The sequence below is a fragment of the Hemicordylus capensis genome, chromosome 3 (genome assembly GCF_027244095.1).
Source record: "Hemicordylus capensis ecotype Gifberg chromosome 3, rHemCap1.1.pri, whole genome shotgun sequence".
Classification (NCBI taxonomy): domain Eukaryota; kingdom Metazoa; phylum Chordata; class Lepidosauria; order Squamata; family Cordylidae; genus Hemicordylus; species Hemicordylus capensis.
The window spans coordinates 270438270-270464601 of record NC_069659.1 but is presented as its reverse complement, the minus strand read 5'-3'; the positions used below and the strand labels follow the sequence as shown (position 1 = coordinate 270464601).

Below are 26332 nucleotides of genomic sequence, written 5' to 3'. Positions count from 1 at the left end.
TCACAGCAAACTTTATGAAATCATTGCTTTCGTCTTCTTTTTCTTCTTCCTTAAAACACAACTGTAATCAACTGAAGCCTTTTTGTCTTGACATTAGGCCCTGCAAAGCTGTCAAATCCACCTCACTTTTCTAAATGCACCCAAACTGCCAACAATTTCAACACCGAAATTACAGAAAAGATTAAATCCATAGTCATCTTCTTCACAGAATCCTCTCTCATTTTCTTCTGTGAAGGTGGGGCATTAAAAACAGGAAGAGACAACTTGCACATCACCCGCCTTGGGGAATGCTTGCTTAGAAACACATACAATTTGACCTCTCAAAACATCAAAGCAGCTTACTTCATCAGCTATCGGAACATTTCATGTTTTGCAGTCTCCATTGCACGTTTAAAGAAAACTAAAATTAAGTGAAATGACTGTCAGCCAACAACCCAAAAAAAAGCCACATTGTCTCTGTCTGCATGAATTAATGTTAGAGTATACATAATGTTTGTGACTTTTTATAAGGGGAAATTCCTTTGCTGTCCCTCAAAAGTATTTGTTCGTAGTAAAATGTTTCCAATTTTGATCTATCATTCTGGTCTTAACTGTATGGAAAAAATGTATTTCCTTTTCTGAGGAACATCTGCTATATGGATGCTAGCATTTTTCCCAAATGTTATATATTACCTAGTGCTGGGTTGAACTTTTATTCCGTATTCCTTGTGAGTAGTGGGATTTTGGAAGATGGAGGTGGCGGGGAGGGGGGAGATACTTAACAGTCTTTCACATATTTTTCACTTATCTTTCTTCTTCACTGTGTGATTCCAGCCAATCAAGAGTAATAAATATGATTATGTCATTACACCAAATAACCAATCAGACATTTGATTGTGTGATGACCACACTGAGAGAAAACAGCCCACCCACAGCATTCATTTTGAGGGAAGGGATGTCATTCCCAGGCAACAGGGCAGCTATCTGTGTCTTGCTACAGTGCGTTGGCAGTACTTTTGTCTCTATCCAAACCTCATCATATACATCTGACTAGGTGGGGCAAAAGGTTTATGGGGAATCACATTTGGATGCATTCCCAGATAAGGATATCATCCATCTGCATTCCATTAATTACTTTCAACGGGGTGTGTATTCGGATGCACATCTGAATGTGCCTATTCACCCACATTCTGCCATAAGGATTACAACAACTGGACTAGGGAGAGTGTATTAGGGCTGTGCGTGATGAATCCGACATCGGAATTTCTGGCCCCCACCACTAGGAGGCATCGGAGCATGAGGCAAGTGTCCTGGTGGGGGGCCTTTAACCACCGGCCCTGCACTGGCATGGGGGTAGCTGGGCAGTTCAGCAATTCTCTGGAGAATTAGGGTGGGGGCAGGCAGGGCAGCCTGGGAAACCCGCACTGCTGTTGGGAGGACATGCAGACATCTGGGGATTGTAGTCCCACTCAGAACTCCTCCCATAGTTCTGGACGGGCAGTTTAAGGACCACCACCACCAGAGCACTACCCACTAAACACTTGCCCTGTGCTCTGATGCCTCCTGGTGGTGGAGCCAGGAATTCCGATGTCAAATCCAACATGCACAGCCCTAAGGAGTATCAGTCTGATTATCTTGACAATTCAGATGTGCTTCCTCTTCTCCACAACAGCTGCCCCCCTGGGGATGGGGGGAGAACAGTTTTTCACCTTTTTGTGAAGGGTGCAAACATCAGTAAAAGGGGAAGCCACATTTTGCAAGGAGCAAAAAATGTTCACAAATCCCAGCCCTGTTTTGATTCACCACTATTACAAATAGCTATCAGTGGCAATGAAGATTATTTATTTTAACCAGGTCCAGTTATGCACATGAAATTCAACAGCATCAATGGAATCAAAGTGAATCTAAAGCCAAACCAAAAGAACTGGAACCTTGATCAGAACTGAATTTTAAAAGCTTTAAGGGTTAAGACTGATTAGTATTTCATCAGTTAGTAACATCCAAGATAAATATTTCTGTAGAACCTAATAAAAGGCATTTGAATAGGCTTCTTAAAGTATGACTCATGCAAAGCTTTACTACAAAGTATAGACTTCTGCTCTATTTGTTGAACTCTATGTATCTAGACAAGAAAACCTTTGACTTAAAAGCCAAAAGGCAGGTAAAACCTTTTTATGACTCTGTCCTTGACACAAATAAACATCACATAAAACCACTCCAAATGTCTCTTGTTCTTTCAAAAATATTATCTAAATCTCTTACTATTTTTAAAAGGCCTGTAATTTAGCAGGTATAAGATATTGGTATTCTTCTTAGAATATGCTAAAAATTTAAACTTAAGGAATAATGGGGAATTTATTTATTTTATTTTATTTTATTTTATTTTATTCTTTTGCTTATAATGACTGACAGCCAGGCTAAATTACTCATGAGTAGTCTCAATGAAATTATTGGAATAAGTTCGTCATGACTAACTTGTCCCAGTCATTTCAGTGGGGCTGCCTATGAGTCATGGAGTCTTTCAGCCAAAGTATTTGTTTGCCCATGACACTGGGGTAACCCATGACACTCCCAAGCATCTTGCTCTAAACAAGATGACCTCTTTTCAGTGATATTTCACTTTTGGCGCCAGCACTGATGACCGCACAACTGATTTGCAGCTCTGGTTCTGCCTACACTATAGGGCAGGCCATCATTTTTTGTTACTACACATATATATGCCATTTTTTTAAATTTAAAAAACTGTAACACTTACTACTAGGGCTGAAATGTTTAGCACTTTAATCATATAATTTTTTTAAAAAAATCAACTAGTGCACACAGTCAACTAGGAGGAACACATACACACACGTGCTTAAAAGCACCACATGTGGGAGATGCCATCTTGAAAGAGCCATCCCACCTTCTCTCACACTCAGGAAGGGATGTCTTTTTGAAGATGATACTACTGCAAAACATGCATTGTCTAAACACAAAATCTGTCCTTCTCTTCAGTAGTGTCGTTCTATTCATATGCAAATATATGCAAACTGAACTATAAATCAATTAAAATAGATACAATAAATTACTATACAACAGCTCTATTTATTTATTGCCTACTTGTAACCACAGTGTCAACCATAAAGCATTCCCAAAGCATAGAAGATGGCATTCTGCTAGCCTCCTGGGTACATTTGGAGAGAGAAGAGCTTCAGTACTAGATCAGGAATTCTACACACAGATATGCATGCAGGAGTCTTATTGATTCAATGGAACCTGAGCACACATCACTTTAACCTGGGTTATGATGGAGGTACACAACAGCTAAGGGTACACATACAGCTTAATACTATTCCTGGTTTTAGCTGTTGTGGCACTAACAGAGACCCCTGCCATTGCAACTGTATGTCAGGCACATGGACAGGACTATCAGGGCTGCCCTTTCTGTCTGAAAACCGTTCTCTGCTGCTCCTTATTTAACCAGACTGCTTGTACAAGTCTGCACCAATACAATCTGTATGGCACACTGCCGACAGCCTTTGGCTCTTGCAAAAAAACACTTCATCTCCTTGTGTACAGTGCTCCTGCACTACATATAAGCCTTTTTTCAGCACTGGAGTCTCTGGCAGCTCCAGCACAGGGGACAGCACCGGCTGCGAGAGGTGGAGCAAGATACAAATGCAGTCGATAGGATCAAGCTCTGACAGTGAGAAGACAGGTCTGCTCTGAACCTATAGAACAGGCACTGTTGGCCAGAATGCAGAACAAGGAATATAGTTATCAGAACTCTCACTGTTCTGTAGAGCTGGTTTCCACAAGGCATCTTCCTCTACACACAAGCAGTCCTAACTATCTCTGGGACAGCATGACACAGATAATGTTTTAATAGTTTGATGATTTTTTAATAGCTTGAATGTTCTTTTAGGTTTTAAATTGTTGTAATGTTTTAACCTTTTTACTTGTTTTTATTGTTTTGTTGCAAACCACCCAGAGACTTGCATTTTGGGCGGTATACGAATATGCTGAATAAATAAAGTTAAGTCACGTGTGAACTGTTCAAACGTAGATGCATTACTTGTCATTTATCAGTTTACAAACTGAATTTGTCCACATGAGTGTAGGTCTGAGGATGGTTACGACTGCCTGCATACAAAACAAAACATCTTATGTGAATGACCATTTGATGATGATGATGATGATGATACACATTACCAAAAGTATTAACAACTAGCTGACCTGGCGCAAAGTATCTGCGCCTCTAGTTCTCCCCGTCTCTCTCCCCGCCCCCATGCCCCATTTCCTTCTCCCAGCAGCCTGGCTGTCGCTTTTCGTCCCCGCTGCTTTTCCCGGTGTCCAGGACATCCTTCATTTTGGCCACCAGGAGGGCCGGAGAGGGAGTGCACTGCCCTCTCCACTGCCTGGCCTCCAGGAAAAGCAGCAAGGACAAGAAGCAGTGGCCAGGCTGCTGGGAGAAGGAAATGGGGCAGCAGGAGGGAGAGACAGGGAGAACTAGGGGCGCAGATGCTCTGTACCAGGTCAGCTAGTTGTTAATATTTTTGGTAATGTATATCATCATCATCATCAAATGGTCATTCACATAAGATGTTTTGTCTTGTATGCAGGCATTCATGGCCATCCTCTGACCTACAGTCATGTAGACAAATTCAGCTTGATGCCGGGCCATCTTTCATTTTGGCCAGGAAGCAGACCAGAGAGGGAGTGTGCCGCCCTCTCTGCCGCCCGCCCGCCCACCACCATAGTTTTCTCACCTGCCCACCAGATGCTTTCTCCGCCTGGCGGCAGCAGTCATCCACCACCACCACCACTTTCTTGCCTGTACCCGTGGCAGCTGCTTGCGAACTCTTGCAAGAGCTGCCACACATGGGATTAACCATGGGTACATCTTAGAGAATTAAATATTAACAATTACTTAGTGGAAGTAATTAAAACAAGGGTGTTTTCCAAATAACAAAAAAATCTAATGACCAACTATCCATTATGGCACGGAAGAAGAGCTCTTAACTAGGAAACATGGTGAACGCTCCCTATTGCCTACATTTTGGCAGCTGGCATTACATTAAGATTTTTTTAAAATATGAAAACATCATCTGTGCCTCATCCATTGTATGTCAAAACTTTAATGGAAAAACGTAATTTTTGGACACCAGGCAGTAATAAGATTCATGTAGATTGTGATGGCAACGATTCATCCGTACTACTCAAATTGTCTGATATCATCAGCTCCTTTAAAAACCTGTCAGTTCTACACATTTCTAAACTCCAAATGGGCTATTTTTCTGCCATTACACTTCTTTGTGTTGCGTTTCTCTCAAGTTACATTTGTAGCAGGAGAGCAGTCTACACAGGACAATAACTTGACATTTGCAAAAATTGCCTTTTATTCACTCAACTCTCATAAAAGTGCTTCTGAGCAAGTAAATAACAGAAATTGTGTTAATGACTTATTTCGATAGCAATGATTGCAAGTAATTGCATGAGTTTTAGCTACAGAAAACTGCCACATTGCTTATTTTAAAATGTTAGCAAAATGCTAATGTAAAAAACAAATTGCCAAGTTTACAAGATTGTTCTATAGCAAGCCAGATCATGCTTCTAAAATTTATATAATATCACAATATTCTTTCTTTCTCAAAACTTAAATCACAGCATAATCAGTTTTCTCCCTGTTTATATTATAACTTGGAATACAAGAAGTCTCATTTGATTTTATTAAAATAAAAAGGACTTTGAATCTAGTAATTCTAGCATAGTGCCAACAGCTGATGGATTCTGGAAATTCCTCAAATGATGCCAAACATTTCCCGAGATTAGAAGGTAAGTACTACAGGAAAACAAAATTACAATTAAAATATAAGAGTACCAGATTCATCTAAAATCTAAAAACTGGAAAAACACAACAATCTACAAGTTATCATTCACAAATCTTTTGCTACAGAGATGTGTCTTTGTTCTGCAGCTGGTCCTATGGTTTGACCTTACCCACCGCCTTCCCCTTACTCTTTTGTGTCTTCATATACTACCAAGCAGCCAGGCAACCCACCCAAAAGGTTCCCACAATTCATAATCTGCAGATCATTTCACTAGGGTATTTAGACTTGACATACCACTGACAAGACGGCATCTCTTTCCTCAAGGAGAGAGGAAACTGTGGCAACCAATGGGGGACACATGGAAAACTTCATGAGAAACTGCAGGACTGATCCCCCAATTCTCATGAAGCCATATAAGAAAGGTCAAGAAGTCCAATCTCTCACAATATTAGAACCAGGAGAGATTATAGAAACCCGAAGCATGCAAACAGGAAGCTGCTGAAGCAGTCAGAAAAGAGATTTCCTTCTGTGCAGGGTTCAATCTGATTACAAAAAAACAGAAGCAAGCATCAGCTCCTAGTATCTATGCACAATGCTGATAATTGCTGCCTGCCTGGAAGCAAATTTGGCTGCCTCTGTAGTCGAAAATGTCAGTGGGCACAAACACTTCTAGATATTCAGATCAGATTCTTATGTAAAACTATCTGAAAAATGGATGTTTGATGTGGATAACAAAACGTACTACTGAGGTCAAAAGCATACTGTTGCCATTATCAGAATTACATTTATTAAAGGAGACACAAGCCCTATTCAGTCATTACACTGTACGTGCATACAGATGTCTGTACGCATATACTACATGCTTGTGTGAAAGCCTTCATTTTAAAAGTGAACGGAGGTACAGGTCCCCTCAAATGAAAAGCACAGATGGAAGTGTACTACTGTATGTGTGTTGAACACATATATGAATAACTTTTCATAGGAACATAAGAAACTGCCGGATACCAAGTCAGAACCTTGGTCCATCTAGTTCAGTACTGTCTACACAGACAGGCAGCAGCTTCTCTAAGGTTGCAGGCAGGAGTCTCTCTCAGCCCTATCTTGGAGATGCCAGGGAGGGAACTTGGAACCTTCTGCATGCAAGCAGGCAGGCGCTCTTTCCCAGAGCAGCCCCGTCCCTTAAGGGCAATATCCTACAGTGCTCACATGTAGTCTCCCATTCAAATGCAACCAGGGTGGACCCTGCTTAGCAGAGGGAACAATTCATGCTTGCTACCACAAGACAGCATACAGATCTGTACATGCATTCACTGTAGAGAGATTGTATGTGTGTTGGAACATATGGGAAGAGGGCTACAGTCATGCCCAAACAGTTTTGCTGCAATATAAACATCATTTCCAATATTAAGGCTATATTCAGAGCAGCATATGTACAACTAAGAATCATGCAACAAGATGATGCAATTTACACTGAATTGCATGATCTAGTGATCTTTCACTTACGATTTGTACCCAAAAGCTTGTACCTCATTAAAGATACGAACCTTCCCCTCTTCTGATCTGAATGGACATCATGCTGTCCCTCTTCCCCAACCCCTCCTCTTTCATTGCTGAACATTTCTCCCTTTCCCTCTTTATAGTTTTAGTCACTGCACTACTGCACCTATTCACTACAGACAGACACCTTCTAATTCTCTGTCCTTTGTATGGTAGCCAATCTCCATGAAGTTTTCCAATGAAGCTTTGCAGGCAAGGTACTTCTTCTCAGAAGCTCTCTGCGCAGCCACTCATTCTGTTTTTATTATGTTTAAAGTGTGCTGCAAGTGGGGCTGGAGTGACTATGAGAACTCATCAGGAGTGAAAGGTTACAATCATGCAGTCACCCTAGTCTTCCCTTCTTATACAGCCATCTCCTGTAAATCTCCCTTTCCTTCAAAAGGCACAGAGCTACACCATAGCATACAGCCCGTTGATGCAAGAGCACTTAACTGAAAATGTAGAACTAAGGGGAAACAGGCTCAGTTTGAGCCACATGGAGACAAAAACCAGATCTGTACTATAATTATTATCTTCAGGCACCACTGCACCCCACATTAGGGCCATGGCTCTGAAGCAGGCCTGCTCAACCTAAGCCCCCCAGCTGTTTTGGGACTACAACTTCCAGAATCCCCAACCACACTGGCCAATAGCCAGGGCTTGTGGGAGTCGGAGGCCAACATCTGCAGAAGGGCTGAAGTTGAGCAGTCCTGCAAGTCTAAAGGAAGGAAGAGAAGCTTAGGATGCTCTTCATCTCACCCACCATGTTCAGCAGTGAGAGCAACTGTGCCTCTTCAAAAGCAAAGCAAGGACAGAGGCAAAGCGTGGTGTTACTACCATCCACCATTCCAGTTTTTCATACTCCACTGTGTAATGGCTGCCTGGGATGAACAAGACCAAAGAATGCCTTTCCTTCTTCCTTTCTTGGTGACTGGTTAAGTCAAATAAATTTGAAATATGTGGCTTCCACCCCCACTAAGGCATGCAGAGAAGCCTGGTGTCTTTATGATTTTCAGGTTAACATCCTAAAAGGGATTAGTTGCACAGCAGGGAAAATTCTACCAACTATGGCTTTCCCTCTAACAATCTGCAATTATCAGAAAAAGCACACGTGGCACACTTTTCCCCACTGTTCAATCTACTGTACAAAAACTTCTTAAAGAACTTCAAAATCTGCAGAACTATGCCCCCATCAGGAGCACAGCTACAACTGAACAGGGGGAGGAGACAAATGACTTTTGGTCCTCAAGGGAGGGAGGGAGGGAGGGAACTGCCAGCTGGGCGACAGCTGAAGAAGAGGGGAGGGCAGGGGCCCATCTTCACTTTTTGTCTCAGGGTCTTCTCCAGCCTTGCTGTGCTCCTAATCGCCATGATACCCTGGTCCACAGTACTTCCATCTTCCCTTACCATTTCCACTTTCTTCCTAGCATTCATTCAAAGCTATTCCTGTCCTTGTGTGAGGTTTTGATCTAGTTCCTCATGTCGCTGCAGGCATGTCTTTTTTCAGGTCCACACCTACCATCAGCGGTTTCCTCAGATCCCTAATTAAATGGGATCTTGCCTCTCACTATTTTCTTGCCTCTCACTATTCTGCCTTTTGGTTTTGAGAAAGCCTTTTTGCCTTTTCTGTTTCTAGCCTGGAAAAGCTATTTCCAAAGCATTCCCTTTCCACTGGCTTCTCCTTCAACTCACTGTGCCCTCTGTCCTTTTCAGCACGTCTCTCTCCGTCTCCCTCCTCTATCCTGTCTTCAGGTTGCTTTTCAATCCATTGCCATCTTGTTTTTCTGCCCTGTCTACTGTTTCCCCTTTCTCCAGTCTCCTGGCTCTTAGGTTCTTGTCTCTTAGTTTTTATTTCTTCTGGAAACTCTTCTCACTGAACTACCTACTTTGCCCATACAGATCCTCCTCTCCCTAAGTGTGTGAATATGCTTCTCAGTCAAAATGGCATTCCAGTTCAATTCAAAAAGCTGAACTGTTGTGGACATTCTAAGGCTGACAACTTTCCTCAGCAGAAAGCATCTCCATGAATGCTCAAGAATATTCCACAACTCTCACCCTGAACAAAGCAACTGGAAAAAAATGGCTTCAAAATATTCTGTAGGGTCCACATAAAGGTAAAATGTGCCGTCGAGTCGGTGTCGACTCCTGGCAACCACAGAGCCCTCTGGTCGTCTTTGGTAGAATACAGGAGGGATTTACCACTGCCTCCTCTCACACAGTATGAGATGATGCCTTTCAGCATCTTCCTATATTGCTGCTGCCCGATATAGTGTTGAACTAGGACCAGGGAGACCAGAATTCAAATCCTGGTTCAGCCATGAAACTCATGGCCTGGTTCAGCCATGAAACTCTCAGCATAACCTACCTCACAGGTGCCTGATCTTGTTGTGAGGATAAACATAACCATGTATACCACTCTCGGTTCCTTGGAGGAAGAGTGGAATATAAATGTAAAATAAATGAATAAATAAATAGTGAGCTATGCAACCCTTTTAAGACTAAAAAACACAAAGACACAGTGGCTGACATCTTGAAAATTACTCAACTGAAGTCCTACCGAAATTAAGTAGTCCCTTAGAGTAACTCCTGAGTAGTACTATTGAGAAACTTCATCTGGATGTCAGCCAGTATGAATGATACACATAATCCATTGCTTCCTAAAATGTTAACTGATATCATGCTCCACTATTACCAACAGGATTTTGATTTTTACATGTCACTAAGTCAAAAGGCAAATCAAAGATATAAACTGAATATGCTTTGCAATTAAAAGGGCTACGGAAGTTTTATGCTTCAATAACAATTCTTACATTCTGCACTAAACACAGCAAAAACAAAAACAAAAACCCCAACCCTTTGGTTTAAAATGGGAGTTTAAGTGCTTATACTTTTCACCCATGCTCCCAAAGCACAGAAATTCATTCATTCAATTTCTATACCACCCTTCCAAAAATGGCTCAGGGTGGTTTACACAGAGAAATAACAAATAAATAAGATGGCTCCCTGTCCCCAAAGGGCTCACAATCTAAAAGAAACATAAGAGAGATACCAGCAACAGTCACTGGGAGTGGAGAGGGCGAGTTATTTTAGCAGGGGTCATTAGCCATAGGCCATTACAAATAAAATAATACAAATAACATAATAAGTCAAAAATACAATAGGCACCAAGGCATTATACTAGCCAGGTATATATTCAACCACGATGTTCTCGAAGAATAATTAATAATGCATTCTTTCAAATAAGAAGCATCATGTCAGATTCATGCTTCTTATCTGAAAGAATGCATTTTGGCTTTACAAATTAGGCTTCATGCACCCACACACTTCCTTGTTTTTTCAGCTCAACTTTGGAGGGTGGAGGGGGGAAGTGCCCACTTACCAAGCAGAAATTCAACAAATGCAGCTTCCCCAACTCTTCGTTAAAGATGAATATGATGGATGTTGTTGATACATCTCAACAAGTTACAGGGCTTTCTCAAAATACACATCCCATACTATACATATCAAGGCACGAATTTATCAAGTCCATAATCACTTACTACAGATCTACCTAATGTATTTCTGCTGATGCACTGTGATATTATGAACACAGGAAGCTGCCTTATAACGAATCAAACCACTGGTCCATCTAGCTCAGTATTTTCTACACAGGCAGCAGCTTCTCCAAGTTTGCAGGCAGAATTCTCTTTCAGCCCTATCTTGGAGATGCAAGGTAGGGGTATGCAAACTAATTCAACCAGTTCGAGCTCAAACTGGCCCTCCAAAACGTGGGGCCTGTCCACACTTGAACCAAACTGGGCCTGGTTCGTATCAAACCGGTTTGCCCCAGTTTGACCAGTTCTAATGCTTGTAAAGGGGAATCCAGTAAGGGTTCCCCTTTACAAGTTCCCAGGGGAACCCTACAGGATTTTAAAAGGGTGGGTGAGAGGTTACCTTACCACCCTGCATCACGGCATGGCTCCTTGGGGGGGTGACTCCCCTGGGCCCCGCTGGTGCTCCTCCCCCCATCATCTCAGACTGGCAGGGGCCCAGTTCATGCACAGAGTCATTCGTGTCACTACACAAATTTGCCCCCTACAAGGTTTTCAAAAGATGGGGTGGGGGAGCGAGCAGGAGGTTACCTTACCTGACACCATGGTGGAGCAGCTCCTCGGGGGCAGTGGCGGGGGCTCCCCTAGAACCCACTAGCTCTCTCCTCCCATCATCTCAGGCCAGTGGGATATACCTTTCTCAATTAGACACTATGGGGACAAAGTATATAGAAGCTTTCAACCTGAAAGCCTATATTCTGCTAGCCTGAAGGAAAATAGAGTAGCCATTCAAAAGATATAAACTAAGTTCAGATGACTAGTGCCAAGTACACTGCAGATAGCTATCATACTAGTATTGGACTGCTAGGTTTATGTTTTAAATTTTGATTTTTCAATTTGATTTTAACTGATTTTTAAAGAGCTTTTAAATTAATGTTTTTAATTTTTTTTTAAATGTTTTAATTGTTTTTAACTGTGTGGCATGTTAAAAAAAGCTTCCACTTTTTTTTTTCTACTAAGCATCTCCCTCTTTCTCCTACAAAGTAATATATTTTAAAAGCTGTCAACAGAGGACACAATCTCTGAGCATACAAATAATATATTTCTCTTCATTAAATCCTATGGGGACAAAATACGTAAAAGCTACCACTAAATGATGTCTGTAGGCAATACAGAAAGAATGATATGAAGCACTATATTATAAAAGCTTTCAATAGAGGGCACCACCTCTCTTTTAAACCATAAGGTCCTGCTTAAATGGTGATTTTCTTAGTACTGTCTACAAAGTACAAGGGAGAGGGGGCTTCTTGTCATTTTTAGCCTACTTCTTTAGCCCCTGCCAAACAAGGGTGAGGCGGGTGGCCACTAGGAAGAGGGCCTTTTCAATAGTTGCATCCCATTTATGGAATAGCCTCCCCAGTGAGGCTTGCCTGGCTTCATCACTTTGTTCTTTTAGACGCCAGATAAAAACTTTTTTGTTCACTCATAACTTTTAAATTTTGATTTTTACATTTGATTTTTAACTGATGTAAAAAGTTTTTAAATTGGTTTTTATTGTATTTTGTATTTCCACACACACACCCATTTTGGTCTTTTATGATTTAACGTGTGGTTTGTTTTTATTTCATGTTTTAAAGTAGTGTTGTGAACCAAGAACAATTTGCTATGGGATGGCTAACAAATAAAGTTTTTTATTAATTATTATTAATATATTACTATCGTTACTTTCCAGCAGGCTTATGAGATCACCCGACATTCCGTGTGTGTGTGTGTGTGTGTGTGTGTGTGTGTGTGTCCATCCCATGCTATCAACTTCGCAATGCCCGGACCAATATGAACCAAATCGGGTACACTTGTAGGGACATATAGGGACACCTCAACTGTGTTGTTATGATGATGTAAATCCACTCTGGTTCAAGATGACGGATGCGTAAATGTTTGAGGCGCAAGTAGGATAACTTGTAGACCACCTAACCAATTTGGAGCAAATGTGCTACAGAAGTAAAGAGTGACACACAGGGTGACCACATGGGCATAGTTTGTGATGATGTCATCCACCCTGATTCAAGATGGTAGATGCATGAGCATTTGAGGCGCAAGTGAGCTAACTTGTGAAGCACCTAACCAATTTGAACCAAACTTGGTACAGTTGTAGAGAGTGACATATAGGGACGTCTCAATTGAGTAGTTTGTAAATGATGTCATCTACTCCGATCCAAGATGGCGTACACATGAAAGTTTGACGTGCAGGAGGGCTAACTTTGGATTGCCTGATCGATTTGAACCAAATTTGGTACAGCTATAGTAAGTAAAACAGAGGGACACCTCAACTGCGTGGTCATGCACCCCAATTCAAGATGGCAGATGCAAGAACATTTGAGGCACAATTGGGCCTAACCAATTTGAACCAAATTTGCTACAGGTGTAGGGACACATAAAGACAGCTCAAGGGCACAGATTGTACTGAATCATCCACCCTGATTCAAGATGGTGGACATGTTTGAAGTGCAAGTGGGAACTGGTTTGGACCAAATTTGGTACAGTTGCAGGGACACCTCAAAGACATAGTTTGTGATGATGTCATCCACCCCAATTTAAAATGGCGGACATATGAACATTTGAGGCACAAGTGGGCTAACTTGTGAACTGCCTAACTGATCTGGACCAAATTTAGACCAGTTGTAGGGATAGTGAAAGGAAAGTAGGCAGATCAGTTCTTACTAGAACAACTTGTTAAAAAATATACTAACAGATCATCCCTTGTGGGATGTTGTGCATAATACTAGCCTTATATAAGTACAGTTTGTATGCTGGGCAGGGGAGGGAGGTCAGTGTACTCCAGGCTTTTAATTGCCCAGTTCCAGGCTTTTAATTGCCCAATTAAAAGTATTCCAGGCTTTTAATTGCCCAGTTATCCGCTGCTAACTGGGCAATCCCCTGCTAACTGGGCAAAGAGGCACCTTTTACCATGGTGATTCTCTTTATTTAGCAGGGGGAGAGTAACTGGCCCTATCCACCCCAAGCACAGTACTTCCAGTGACTGCTGCTGGTGTCTATCTTGTGGGGTTTTTTTTAGAATGTGAGCCCTTTGGGGACAGGGAGCCATCTTATTTATTTATTATTTCTCTGTGTAAACCACCCTGAGCCATTTTTGGAAGGGCGGTATAGAAATTGAATTAATAATAATAATTAATAATAAAAGGATTGCTTCATTGTTTCTGCTCACATTCTTAGAAGGATCATTCCATTGTTCCCCCTTCTATATTTTTATAAGGCTTTCCCAATTTCCTCCCCCTGCATTTTAAAAAGATTGTTCAATTATTCCCTCCATTTTTACAGGAATCTTTCCATTACTTGCTTCCCCTTATTAGCAGTAGGACTTACTCTGGAGCAAACATGCAAAGGACATAAAGTTAAGACAGACACAAAGGATGCTCAGCAGGTCGACAATCTGCTTTGAATAAGAGACACACAGTTGAGCTTACTATGGAGGTTCAGTAGATCCACATAGGATAAAGGTAGGTGGCAGCCATCTTTCCTGAGGGAAAAGATTGCTACTGGGAAGAATAAATCAAGCCATTTCACATGTGCTGTGAGGTGCATCCTCAGTTGATTACCTTGTTATAATGAGGATTTCAAAAGTTGATAACTCGAGAAATACTCAAATTTTTTTCCAAAACAAAAGCACTGCTCCATAGACTTGGATTTTTGCATGCTTTTAAAATGATAAAGACAGAGTGAGAGGAGCACAAAAGAAAAAGAAAAAAGAGGAAAAAGAAAGGTAGGTTAGCTGAATACAGGCAACTTACATCTTTTTAAAAGCTTCTTAGGAGTCCATTTTCAATGCTGTATCTTAGTCATTTCTCAAAAGAGCTGTCTGAAATTTGGAAAAATGGTAGTGGTGGTGCTTGCCACAGAGTTCCTTTGTGCCAAATTTCAGGTGGAGAAAAGGTTAAGATTTTATGATCAGTGGAACGTTCGGGGCTCATAATGATGAAATGCAGTTTTTACACTTAATCTTAACACTTACCCTGCCTAAATAATTTCCTGAATTGTTTTTATTTTTAGAACTGTATATAAAGCCACAATAATGCTACTATTAAAATCTGTGTTTTGGCTGTGTGCATTATAAGAGCAGATTCCCAGTTATTCCAACTTTCTGGAATAATGTTTTGACAAAGAAAAGTGTATATGCATCTCTCTTCCAACTCAGACTCTCACATTCCAAGACACCTCCAACTTCTACCTCACAATATTCCAGTTCAATTGCAACAAAGATGAAAGAAAAACATGAAAGCAAAACAAAAGCAGATAGATAGATAGACAGATAAATAGATACACACACACACACACACACACACAGATATTTTCTGATCCACAGATTGAACTACATCCCAGACCTGTAACTATAATGGTTGACTGTGTTTTACCACTAACCTCACATACGGATTCACTGGATACAGGTTCTGATCAAGGACGTATACAGACAGATAAACCCATGCAGTGGTCATTTCAGGAAAGCAGAGCAGGGAATGATTGCTATTCATGAGATGGAAAAACAAACCATGTAGAGAAATCACAGTCCGTCCTTCTATAATTCTCAAGAGCCAAACTGGCAAGACTTTCATAACAAGGGCTAAAAGACCCTTGTCTGAATCACTGGAGCAAGCAAGAAGAGCCTTAAAAGGCTCTGACTGGTAGTTATATGGCACAGGAGCATACAGGGGCAGTAGGCCTATGCAATGTGTACTTCTGCTTAGGCTTATATTGTTTCTCTGTTGGGATCCAGCAACACTCGCCAAAATAATGAATGGCCAGTGGCAGCAGAATGTATGCACAGAAACAAGTTGAGCTGATCAACCTGTGCTCATTGCCAGCCTACCTGGAAGTCTCTTTTTTGTCACTGCATATTTGAATACACTGCCTTGTTTATGAACAGAATACATACAGAATACAAACACACACCATCCCAAATTTGCATCTCTGGGCGATTTACCACAACATAAAACAAATATCAAAACATTAAAACAATTTAAAACCACAGTCTATCTATATATCTTGGGCATACCCATCGCTAATCCCATGTGTGGCAGCTCTCGCAAGAGTTTGCAAGCAAGCTGCTGGCAGGGGAAGAAAATGGCAGGAGAGAGGACTGGGAAAGAAAGAGGCAGCGGCAGGCAGGAGAAACTAGAGGTGCAGATGCTCTGAGCCCAGCCCAGCTAGTTCTAATTTAAAAGCTTGGGTGAATAAATGCCTCTTAAAAGACTTTTTAAAAGATGTCAGAGGCGGTGAGGCTCTTATTTCAGCAAGGAGTGCATTCCAAAGTCTCAGGGCAGCAACAGAGAAGGACCATCCCTGAGTAGCCACCAGATGAACTGGTAGCAACACCAGTCAAGCTGATTCTGGGGCAGCACAGAAAGCATCCCTCTATATTATTCTGGAGTGTACTGCACAGTATGGGGCTAAAGAATCGTAGTCCCTATCATGAACTTTTCACGCTATCTAGGGATGGCAAAGATTCACAGCTGGTCACTCAATACAAGCTAGATTGGAGTATCGCGCCTTGAGGCCATGCACAACAAGACGGAAACATAATGAACTCTCAGATTAAAAACAGACCACATTAACAAAGGTAAAACCATTCAGGAGGGAAATCCTCCCTTTTCACCAAGATAGCAGGACAACATCTCTGTCCAAGATAAGCTGTCAAGTTATTCAACCACACACGTACATTTACATAAGCTCACTCTTGCCCTTTGTCTGGCGCCCAAGATTGACTAAGTTCATGTAGTAATGAACTTCTTTGTTTTGCACAAGTTTCTGCCCCACCCCGAGAAGGTAGCATGGCTTGGAAACTGCTTCCAGGCATGTTTTGGAGTATATTTACTCCTGGCCAAAGCACATGGCCTCGGTATCTGCTTTCATCACTACCCCACAGATTCTCACACCTTTGCTCCTCGCTCTTCTCCATCCCCGCCTTTCTACCTGATCACTTGTGAGGAGGTCCGCCTATCCAAAGTGCAACAAATGCACCAACTGATTGGAAGGGAGAGGTAAACTAACATCTTGCCCATCAGTATAGTACATACCACTGGTGTTATCTGACACCATGGAGGAGTGTATGTAAATTATGCAATCATATAAGCAGGCCAAATAATGTGGGTCTTTCCCATTCCACTGTTGCCTCTCTCCTATTCTCCAGGCTAATGCAGCTATTACTATCAGCAGTGAGTGCTATGCTTGGCTGGCATGTGGTGAAAGTCTATTTGCAGTTGAGCATGGTCTGTCCAGCCTCCCTTGATGTATTTATTATACTCCCTTGCCATACTTACTATATCCCCACAAATGCAGTAATGACCATGTCCCCTTTACCCAGCATGTTCCCTTTGAGCAGAATGACCACGTCCCCTTTGCCTAGCATAACATGGCTTTTTAATTGCAGCAGCATATTCTGGTATAACTGCAACCAAAATGGTAACACACACTTCCGTAAGTAAGAATATATATGTATGCAAGTACGGGAACTGTTGAGTTCATCTGATATCTGACACTGGAAAATCATAGCCTACATTTATTGAAGCAACATATGCTAAAGAAGAAGAATGAACAATTCATTTTCATCAGTCTGCTGTTCATTCCGTAATCATTCTTAAAGACAGTTATGGAGATTTCCCAAATTGCATCTAATAAATTATTAAGAAGACTGCTCATATCACTGCAAGGGAAAGCTACAGAGAAGGCACACAAAACTGTGCTCTTGTTGGGACCAACATCTGACCTCAGTTATACCCAACGTTGTCTTAAGTATGCTTAATATATAAACACTGACCAGGTTTGGCAACAGAGCAGATATAAACCCTGCCTTAAGCAAGTTTTCCTAATCAGATCAGCACAACTCAAAATCTGAGAATACAGTATAAATTCTGGTACCTTGGTGAGCTGGCAAGAATAAGTATGCAAACCTTCATTAAATAAACACAACTACACAGAAAAGGTAATTAAAAGATATCTACTATTATTTTTGGTACTTCCAAAACATCAGAATCGGTTCACCATATTCAAAATACAAGCTCAGCTAGTGAAACTTCTATGTTATACACTTATCGCTGAAATTAAGCCTCCATATCCTTTACTGCCACTGATGCATGGGAATACCAGGCGGAAGAATACAGAACAGATCCAATTTGCATACGTAGATCATACTTATCAGTTATAATCACTGGTGCAGACAGTTACAGAACACTTTAAACAAACAAATAACGCAACAACCCTGTCTTATCTAAAGAAATTTTTTTGAAAAAAATGTATTAGAACTGAAACAAAAAATGGAAACAAAATATTCTTAAATTATTATTATTATCATTATTAAGAATATTTATACATCACTTTTCATCAAGAAGTTCACAATGCGATTTGTATAACAAAAGGAACTGAAAAATTGTTCCCAGTTCAAAAGGATCTCACAGTCTAAAAAGAACCACAAGGGAGACACCAGCAACAGCTAATGGAGGGTTGTCATGCTAGGCTGAAAAGGGACAGTTGCTCTCCCTCTGCTAAACATAAGAGAATCACCACTTTAAAAGATGCTTCTTTGCCCAGTTAGCAGGGGTATACTGAGATTACATTAATTTTAAAAGGAAGACAAAAAATTGACCTTAAATGGATTTAAAGACACATTAAGAGCACAATTTGCTAAGTTTGCAGTGGCCTCTTCAGATGAAATTGATGTATATTACTTATTTGGATAGCCTTCAAGAAACAATTTCCTCTCTAGACCATTTATCCTGGCACTTTGTTGCTCTGGTGTTTTAGTCCTTTTTTCTTATACAGTCTGGCCAAAAACCTGCTGTCTTCACCAAGGAATTAAGGAGCACAATCATGTGAAGGTTATAGTGGCTTCTATCACCAATGTACCCCAGAAAAGTGGTTTTAAAAAAATAAATAGGCAGAGTTGAATACTGATCTTAGAATGTAAGACTGTAGTGAAGCTTACATATATATGGTGTCAGTAAATATTTCTGATCCACAAAAAATGTAGTTTAAGCCTAAAAGTGCAACAACCGTGGATCCAGTTCCATTCTGAAAAGAAACTGTAATGACTGCTATGGATAATCATACAAGGAGAGGTTTTTGAAAGCAAAACAACCAAAAGAAAACTATCTTAATAGTTCACGAAAAAGGGGAAATTCTTAATTCAGTATACGCCATACTTCTTTCCTCCTCCAAAAGGCTACACAAAATCATCTTATTTGCCTTAGCATCAAAGGTGCTAAGTGATCTGCACAGGCCACAATAACAAGCAGGTGTTGTGCTGTAAATTATGGAGGCAGAGAATCAGATTGCCACCTACAGGTGTATTTTGCTTCTTTTTGTTAGTTTTTTTTCCAGGAACTGAACGTACAAAGAAAAAAACTGGAACATTACAACATGTTTCATGATTAGTATTACAGTACACTTCACTTTTACTCTAACATGCCCCCTAACATCAACTGCTTATACCAAACCAAAACAGCTTCCCAGAAAAACCAAGGGTACGGGGCTTATTCACACATGCATGTGCATCACTGGATTTCCCAGAAGCTGATAACTCACAGATGACTGTATGAACTGCTTCCACAGAACAACACTGTATCTGAAAGGATGGCAGCTAACATAAATGCTCTGTTGTGGTGTTTGACCTGTGATTCACAAATCCAAGTCATTGCTTAGTGCTGCAGCCATCCAGTTATGAACAAGGATGTGTAACCTCACCCATCTTGAGGATTATAGCCAAGCATTTATACTGGACATGAGCTCACAATACATTTAGCATAAATAGACTTTGTGGTACAGTAAGCCCATCAGGCATTTCCTTTAGCATCCTTACTTGCACTTTTAAAGTACAAAAAGCCAATTGTACTGATATTTAAATGAAAGGAAAAACATTATTTGCCATCCTAAAAAAACCCATCAAAAGTCATGCTGAAAAGTTTAACTAGTAGTACACATTTCAGTAGAAAAATCATAAATACATTTACCTGATACAATTGGTGCTAGCCTGAATATGTCCGATAATCTGCTGTTAACTGGCTCATAAGGGGACTCTTCAAGCAAGTCATTACCTAAAGACAATAAAAAGCTTGGTTTTTTCCCCATGCTTTATTACCTTTTGAAATCTTAATATGTCTAAGAGCTGCAACCCATTACCCTCCACAAATATAGGAACATAGGAAGCTGCCTTATACCACGTCAGATCATTGGTCCACCAAGCTCAGTATTGTCTACACTGACTGGCAGCAATTGTCCAAAGTTTCATACAGGAGTCCTTCCCAGCCCTACCTGGAGATACCAGGGATTAAAACAAGGACCTTCTGCATGCAAAGCAGATGCTCTACCACTGAGCAGTGGCCTCATCCAATCATGTATGTATCCAACTAATTGCTGCTGCTTCCCCAACTGGTCCACAGCTTACTTGCTCTTTGCAAAAAGAATCAAGACCTTCCTTCTCCTTGAACACTTTTCTCTAGGCTGGGGAAATAACAGTCACTTTAACAGAAGTACCTCACAGCTCCTCCCTGCTGGGTCTTGAGGCTGAGGTAAGAGAAAGAGTAAAACTTCAAATGCACAATGGTCTCAAGTCTGGACATCCCAAGATTATTATTCAAGGAAGAGTCTTTTCAATTTCCATCCTGGTACTATTGATACTAAAGCAGATTATGTTTAAATTTGTTTTCTTTTATACTATCACTGACTGATTTTAATTGTCACTGTTCCTATTCTGAGAGCACGGAAAGCTTTTAGGGAGAAGCTGCTTGACTTCCTCAGCCTCCCGCATGAAATGGAATGAAACATGTGAAACAGTTATCTGTGATAGTCTTGATTTTGTGAACAATAAGAGGGAGAAATGCTAGATTAGGATATGCTATAGAGCCACAGTTATGACATATTTTGCAGTTAGCTGTAATAATCCTCTACTTGAACAAAGGGTAGCCAATAAAAACTGAATCCTCTGAAAGTAAAAACTCTTATTTTAAGAGTGAGGGAATGTAATAGATAGTAGAGATTATCCAGTAAGAAGTATAATCTAATGTGAAAGCTATAGCAAATAAATCCAGAGTAATTAAATTCTTCATTGTTGTCATTGACTAAAGTATTGATTTCAATTAAGCACTACAGGTGCGAAAGCATCAGAGTAGATATTATAAGATCACAAGGACAACAGAACTGGCCCAGTCAATGAAGGGTCAGACTCCGATACTATATTAATAGTTCTGGTGAATCAGGAACCAATAAATGTTTTGTCAAATGCATTACTCCAGTACTGAACTATTAATATGAAATCCTCATATGATCCCTTAATGTTACACAAAGTTGGTGGGTTTTTTTAAAAACTATTTCCCAAAGTATCTATCTGCTGATATGATAAACACACAGGGAGGTGTCACTTTTAAACAGAGACCCTGGATAACTTATCAGGTCAGATAGGAAATAATTGAATTCAGTTTGACACAGTGGGTAAAGAGTGACCCCTATGATCTCATGAAGTTAGATCTCATTAACAAGTCCCTTCCTGGGAGGAAGGGGTAGGGAAGCAAAGGACCTAAAGGACTGTCTGGTAGATTTTGTTCTTGCTAATATCCTAATCTTTTGACTTTGGTTTACAAAGGTCAGCTGAGTCCCCCTGGAGGAGAGCTTCTATTCTGCATTTCCCAACCACAGGCAACTGCAGCAGCAACAGCTGCTCTGTCTGGGTGGCAAGAAAGGTCCTCCATCCGCAGCTGAAGAGCACAATGAGAATTATGAGGTCAGCTCATGGCAGATCTGGGGGGGCAAGAGAACTTCCACAGAAATCGAGGGGAAGTGAAACAGCCTCTGCGCTTTGCAACGTACCCTGTAAGCTTTGGTACATGCTCCAGTAAATACGCAGGCAGTTTTTCTCCTTCTTCATGCCCCTCTTGCAGCGGCAGTTGTACAGCGATTTCTGCTTGAGAGCCTCCATGGCACTTTTGCACTCGTCCTTTGCCTCCAGGCCTGTCGCCCGACTGAAGTTGCTCTCTTTGCCGGCTACACACTGCCTCAGCGTCCTGTATTTAGTGCTGCAGCTCTGCTCCCTGAGACACTGGTCACTGGCTTTCACACAATCCAGACGGTCCCCTCCGAGCAGTCCACTCACTTCGGCAGACAGGAGTACTTCTACATTAACAGGGAGGAAAAGAAAATACCACGTAAGTCCCCCGGAGGCTGTGTGGCCAGAGGTGCTAACCCAGAAAGACTTCAAAAGAGCGGAAATTCATGTAGGTATTTGGGATGTAAAAGGAGAGGAGTTCTAGTCTTACTCCTTTTCTCAAGGATTATAAAGGAGTCCCTGAAAAACTGAGCTTTCTTCATTGGCACAGAGAAGGCCAGCTTCCTGCCCTTATAGATCAAGTGCTCCGAGCTCTCAAATTACCCACAAAAGCCTCAATCGTGAATGATAAAGCCTCCAAGTCCTCCTTCCCCCACTCTACAGCAGCATAGCCACTTCCTCGAGTTTAAGGGGATAACTGAGCTTTTGCTCCCAGGATCCTTCTCCTTAGGAATTCATCAAAAAGTATGCATTTCTTTTGGCTACAGTGAAACCAGAGTCCAGGGTGACTCCAGACTCAAAAAGACCACATCTGTTAACTTGCATAATGAAAGATTTATTCCCTGTTGTTTGCCTTGGTTAAATACCCCTTCATCCACTTAGAAGAGCCACAATGGGCTAAATACCCATCTGCAGTTTCCACAAAGGTTTTGCTATGATTTCAATTACATTTATAAACAGCCAGATACGAAAAGTGTGCCACCGAGTAATACAACAGCTTATATGAGGTACTAATGTTTTTTTTTTAAAAAAAAACCCACTAAAATGAGGTACTTCAGCCTCCTTGCGTACAAGAAAAGACTGTGCTTATATTTCCTATTGGGAAGGTAAAAATTGACACTATGGTTGTTCCAGTACGTCTCTGCAACAAGGAAGGTTTCATTGCAGCAAGCAACGCGGATTATAGTCAACCCGGTTACTCTCCGCTTCCTTATTTTCTTTCCTGTTCACTGGAACAGGCAGGCGTGTGCGCATACACACATACCACACACACACCGAATCTGTTGTCGAAACAGTCCCGATTTGATGTACAAGCCATTTTTGAGGCACGATTTCGAAAAGATGCAATCGTGCCTCCTCTTACAGCTTTCCCCTTTTCCTCTCATTAGGCTGCTAAAGCTGAGAGGTTATTTGAGAGTTTCCCCTCCAACTTGCTGCAATCCAGCTCCACTACCCAGACACTATCTTTTTCAGACTAAGTCTTCAATGAACTTTGCCAGGGCACAAAGTCCATGAAGCAAACTGGCGATTAAAAAAACTGCAAAAACAAAACTTCAGCCTTGTAATTGACTCTCAGCATGTAGTACTACATCCAGTGCCCCGAATCGAACACGGGGCTTCACGGAGCCACGTACAGCGTGATTTGACACACCAGACACTTACCCATTAAGGGCAAAACGAAGTAAAAGGTGGCCAGAGACATCTTGCTGCTTTGCAGGTCGTTCCCCCAAGTGAGCTCGCTTCTGCCACTCCAAACGGCGATCAGCACATAGATATTCCAAACCAGCGAGGTTCCGAGGACCCCAAGTTCATCTCCATTGAATTTCCAAGAAAATCCTCACCCCACCCCTCCTTTCTCTTCTGTCCACCGGGAGTACCAGCAAGAGCAGCTGCTCTGGAAGAAGAAGCGGGGGAAAGGCGACGATTTCTCACTTAGATCTCCTATCCAGCAGCATCCCGGCAAAGAGAAGCGTGGATTTCTCAATGAGAGGCGGGGGGGGGGGAGAAGAGAGAGCGCCTCACTCACACCCGGAGCGTGCGAGTGCGACAGCAGAGCTGGAGCTCTTTGGGTGGGCACTGGGCAGCACTTTCCCCCCCAGGGAGGGACTCCAAGAAAGAGGGAAGGGGGGGAGAAGGCAGCGAAGCAATAATATCCAGGCGCGTGTCCCCAGCCCCGCTGCCCACAAGGTTGCTCCGAAAAACCCGCTTCCTTTCTCCTATAGAGCAGCCGCCTTCAAGTCATCGCCTCGTCTGTATGCGGCTCCGGGCTAGCCCGCGCTCGCCTCCCTCCCGTCCCGTTTCTAGGGGAGTTTACACCTCCCCAAGTCCGTAGGCTTCCTTGATTTGTTTCTAGTTACCTCTGTCCATTCTCATTCGTTGGAAGGGGGGGGACCGAGCGTACCCGGGGGCGGGGAGGTGGGGCAAAGGAGTCTGCTTAACCCTCCAAGATGCCTTTTGTGAGGCGGCGGCAGCGGCTGCTGGGCTCTCTTGTGAGCTCACGTTGCCCCCTCTGTTGGAGAACGAGGCGCACGCAGCGAGCAGACAATGCTATTGATCCCGGGGATGGGGACGGCTCCAGCAGGTGCAGCGTGCCCGGCAACTGTCCTTCTCCAAGCTAAACGCTTGGCAAAGCGACCCCGATGGACCCGCCCCTTTAAAAGCTTGGATTTGTTTGGGGGTTTTTAAGCTCCGCTCTGATTTCGGTCTTCTAAACTGAAAGCAGCTCTCTCTGCATCCAAAGAAAGGCACCACACATGGGGTGGGGAGGTTGTGTGTGCCCTTCGCAAGTGGACTAGCAGGGGGGAGATTTTATATTCACCCGAGAAGGATAGATCCTTAGACGTGTCGCCGCGGAATGACTGGGATCATCAAACCTGCAGGGGTCTGATGACAAGCTAAGCTAAGCTTGCTATCCGCTGGTGGAAGTTGATTACGGTACAATACTCCAGGAGTGTCTCTCCCTCGCGGCCGCCCGCCCCTGCTTGTATTTTCTAGCTTTGCCGAAAAGGGCCCTCCCACTTTTTCGCTGCAACCCAATCAGCCACCCTACTCCCTGGCGCTTGGGAAAGAAACTTTCGAGCGCCCCTCCCACCGAAGGCCCGCGCGCTTTCAAGCCAGCGCCTGCACTTGCTCAGGCGCACACAAGCAAGCTGCAAAGTCTCCTGCCTTTCTCTTCACCAAGGCAATGTGTGAGGAGGAGGGAAAGCAACCGGGGTCGCTGCCGCAAGCCAGGGGGCGGGTCTGAGCGCTTGCTCGTGTCCAGCTCGGAAGGCGTCAAAAGAGCTGTAGAGCGTTCTTGCAGCCCAACGCTATAAGGAAAGGGCCCGGACTTTGCCAAAAGAAATGCCTGAGTGACGATCTTGCCCGAATACGTTTAGTTCCCTACTTTCAAGGGGAAACTCGCCTAATGGCTCCAGTTTCCTGCTGTTGTTGCAATCAAGTGTTTGCGCTAACAACTACGCGAACCGATAAGCAGAAAAAAACACGATACCCATTTAATATTGCGAACGTTTTCATATGAAATTGGGGGGCCGGGTGTTTGTTTCAGCCACATATAGCGCCAATCTTTAAAAAATGCCCATAGAAGAGTGATAATACAAGCGATTAGAGAAAGCAAATTAAGACAGAGAAACTCGTGGTTTTCACATATGTAGATATAGTTATGGTAGAAGTGGTTGAGATCAAAATATATTTAAGAAGAGCCCAGTAAACCGGGCTCCTATCAATTGTTTGGCTGGGATTCCAAATTATTTTAAATTTATTATTAACTATTATTATTTAGAATATTTATATACCACTTTTTCACAAAGTTCTCGGAGCAGTTTACATATCAAGAGTTCACGCTTCCAAAGGGGTGCTGGGCTGAATAGGGACAGTTCTTCCCCTGCTAAATATGAGGACCATCATTGGAAAAGTTTCCTCTTTTCCCAGTTTGGAATAAATAGATGCAAGATGTGAGGAATTTCTGTAAATGGCGGCTCTCTTGCAAATTTCAGGAGGCTTAGCTATATGTACATAGGCATGCAGTTATGATATACATTCAGATATGCCTTCTGTTTGAGCCAAATACTAGTTCAGTGTATCAATTTACATTTGGCTCCTGAATAAACAAAGCAAGCATATGTCGCAACTTCATGACAGATGGTTCGAGCAGAGAACTGTTCGTTGTTTTCACACAGTTGCTACTTAGAGAGAGAGCCCCAAAAACTCTAACAAGAAATGCAAATTAGGCTAACGTTTCAATATTTTTCTCTTTTCAGGTATACAGCAAAACCTTAGTCAGCTTCCCAGTATTTACAGATGTTTTGACACATGCAAGGACCAGGAAGAGTCAGATCTTCACAAATATTCTGGGCTAGAGAACAATAATTTCTCATACTTCTCATTTACCTAAATAATAAATTTTGCATTCATAGTTAATAGCATTAGTTTAATTAATAATTAATAAAGAAGGCCAAGATGATGAATGCAAAAGGAGAGGTAACATATATCAAAATGACAAAGCAGGGAGACCTTTGACATTACCAAACACCCACAAATGCAAGCAATAAATTAGTTCTAAATAGATTTTTGAGTGGAGCATAAAATGATCATTGCCACATACATGTTTTTGTCAAATGAAGTCAATGACCTTTATAGGGCTTAACATCAAA

The 26332-nt window shown here is 42.0% G+C and overlaps 1 protein-coding gene across 3 annotated transcripts in view; it reads right to left on the bottom strand.

Annotated features, from left to right (window-relative positions):
• GFRA1 (GDNF family receptor alpha 1) overlaps positions 1 to 24683 on the bottom strand; it is a 325570-nt gene extending 300887 nt beyond the window's left edge. The window contains exons 1-4 of one of the 3 annotated variants that reach the window (XM_053309092.1): positions 24038 to 24683; positions 23343 to 23574; positions 21725 to 22027; positions 19873 to 19956 (exon numbers count right to left, since the gene is read on the bottom strand). In XM_053309092.1, the coding sequence (XP_053165067.1) occupies positions 19873 to 19956; positions 21725 to 22027; positions 23343 to 23382 (427 nt within the window). In that variant the 5' untranslated portion in view covers positions 23383 to 23574; positions 24038 to 24683. The remainder of the gene's footprint in view (positions 1 to 19872; positions 19957 to 21724; positions 22028 to 23342; positions 23575 to 24037) is intronic. The other 2 variants (XM_053309091.1, XM_053309094.1) reach the window with 2 other exon arrangements.
• Positions 24684 to 26332: the final 1649 nt, after the last annotated feature.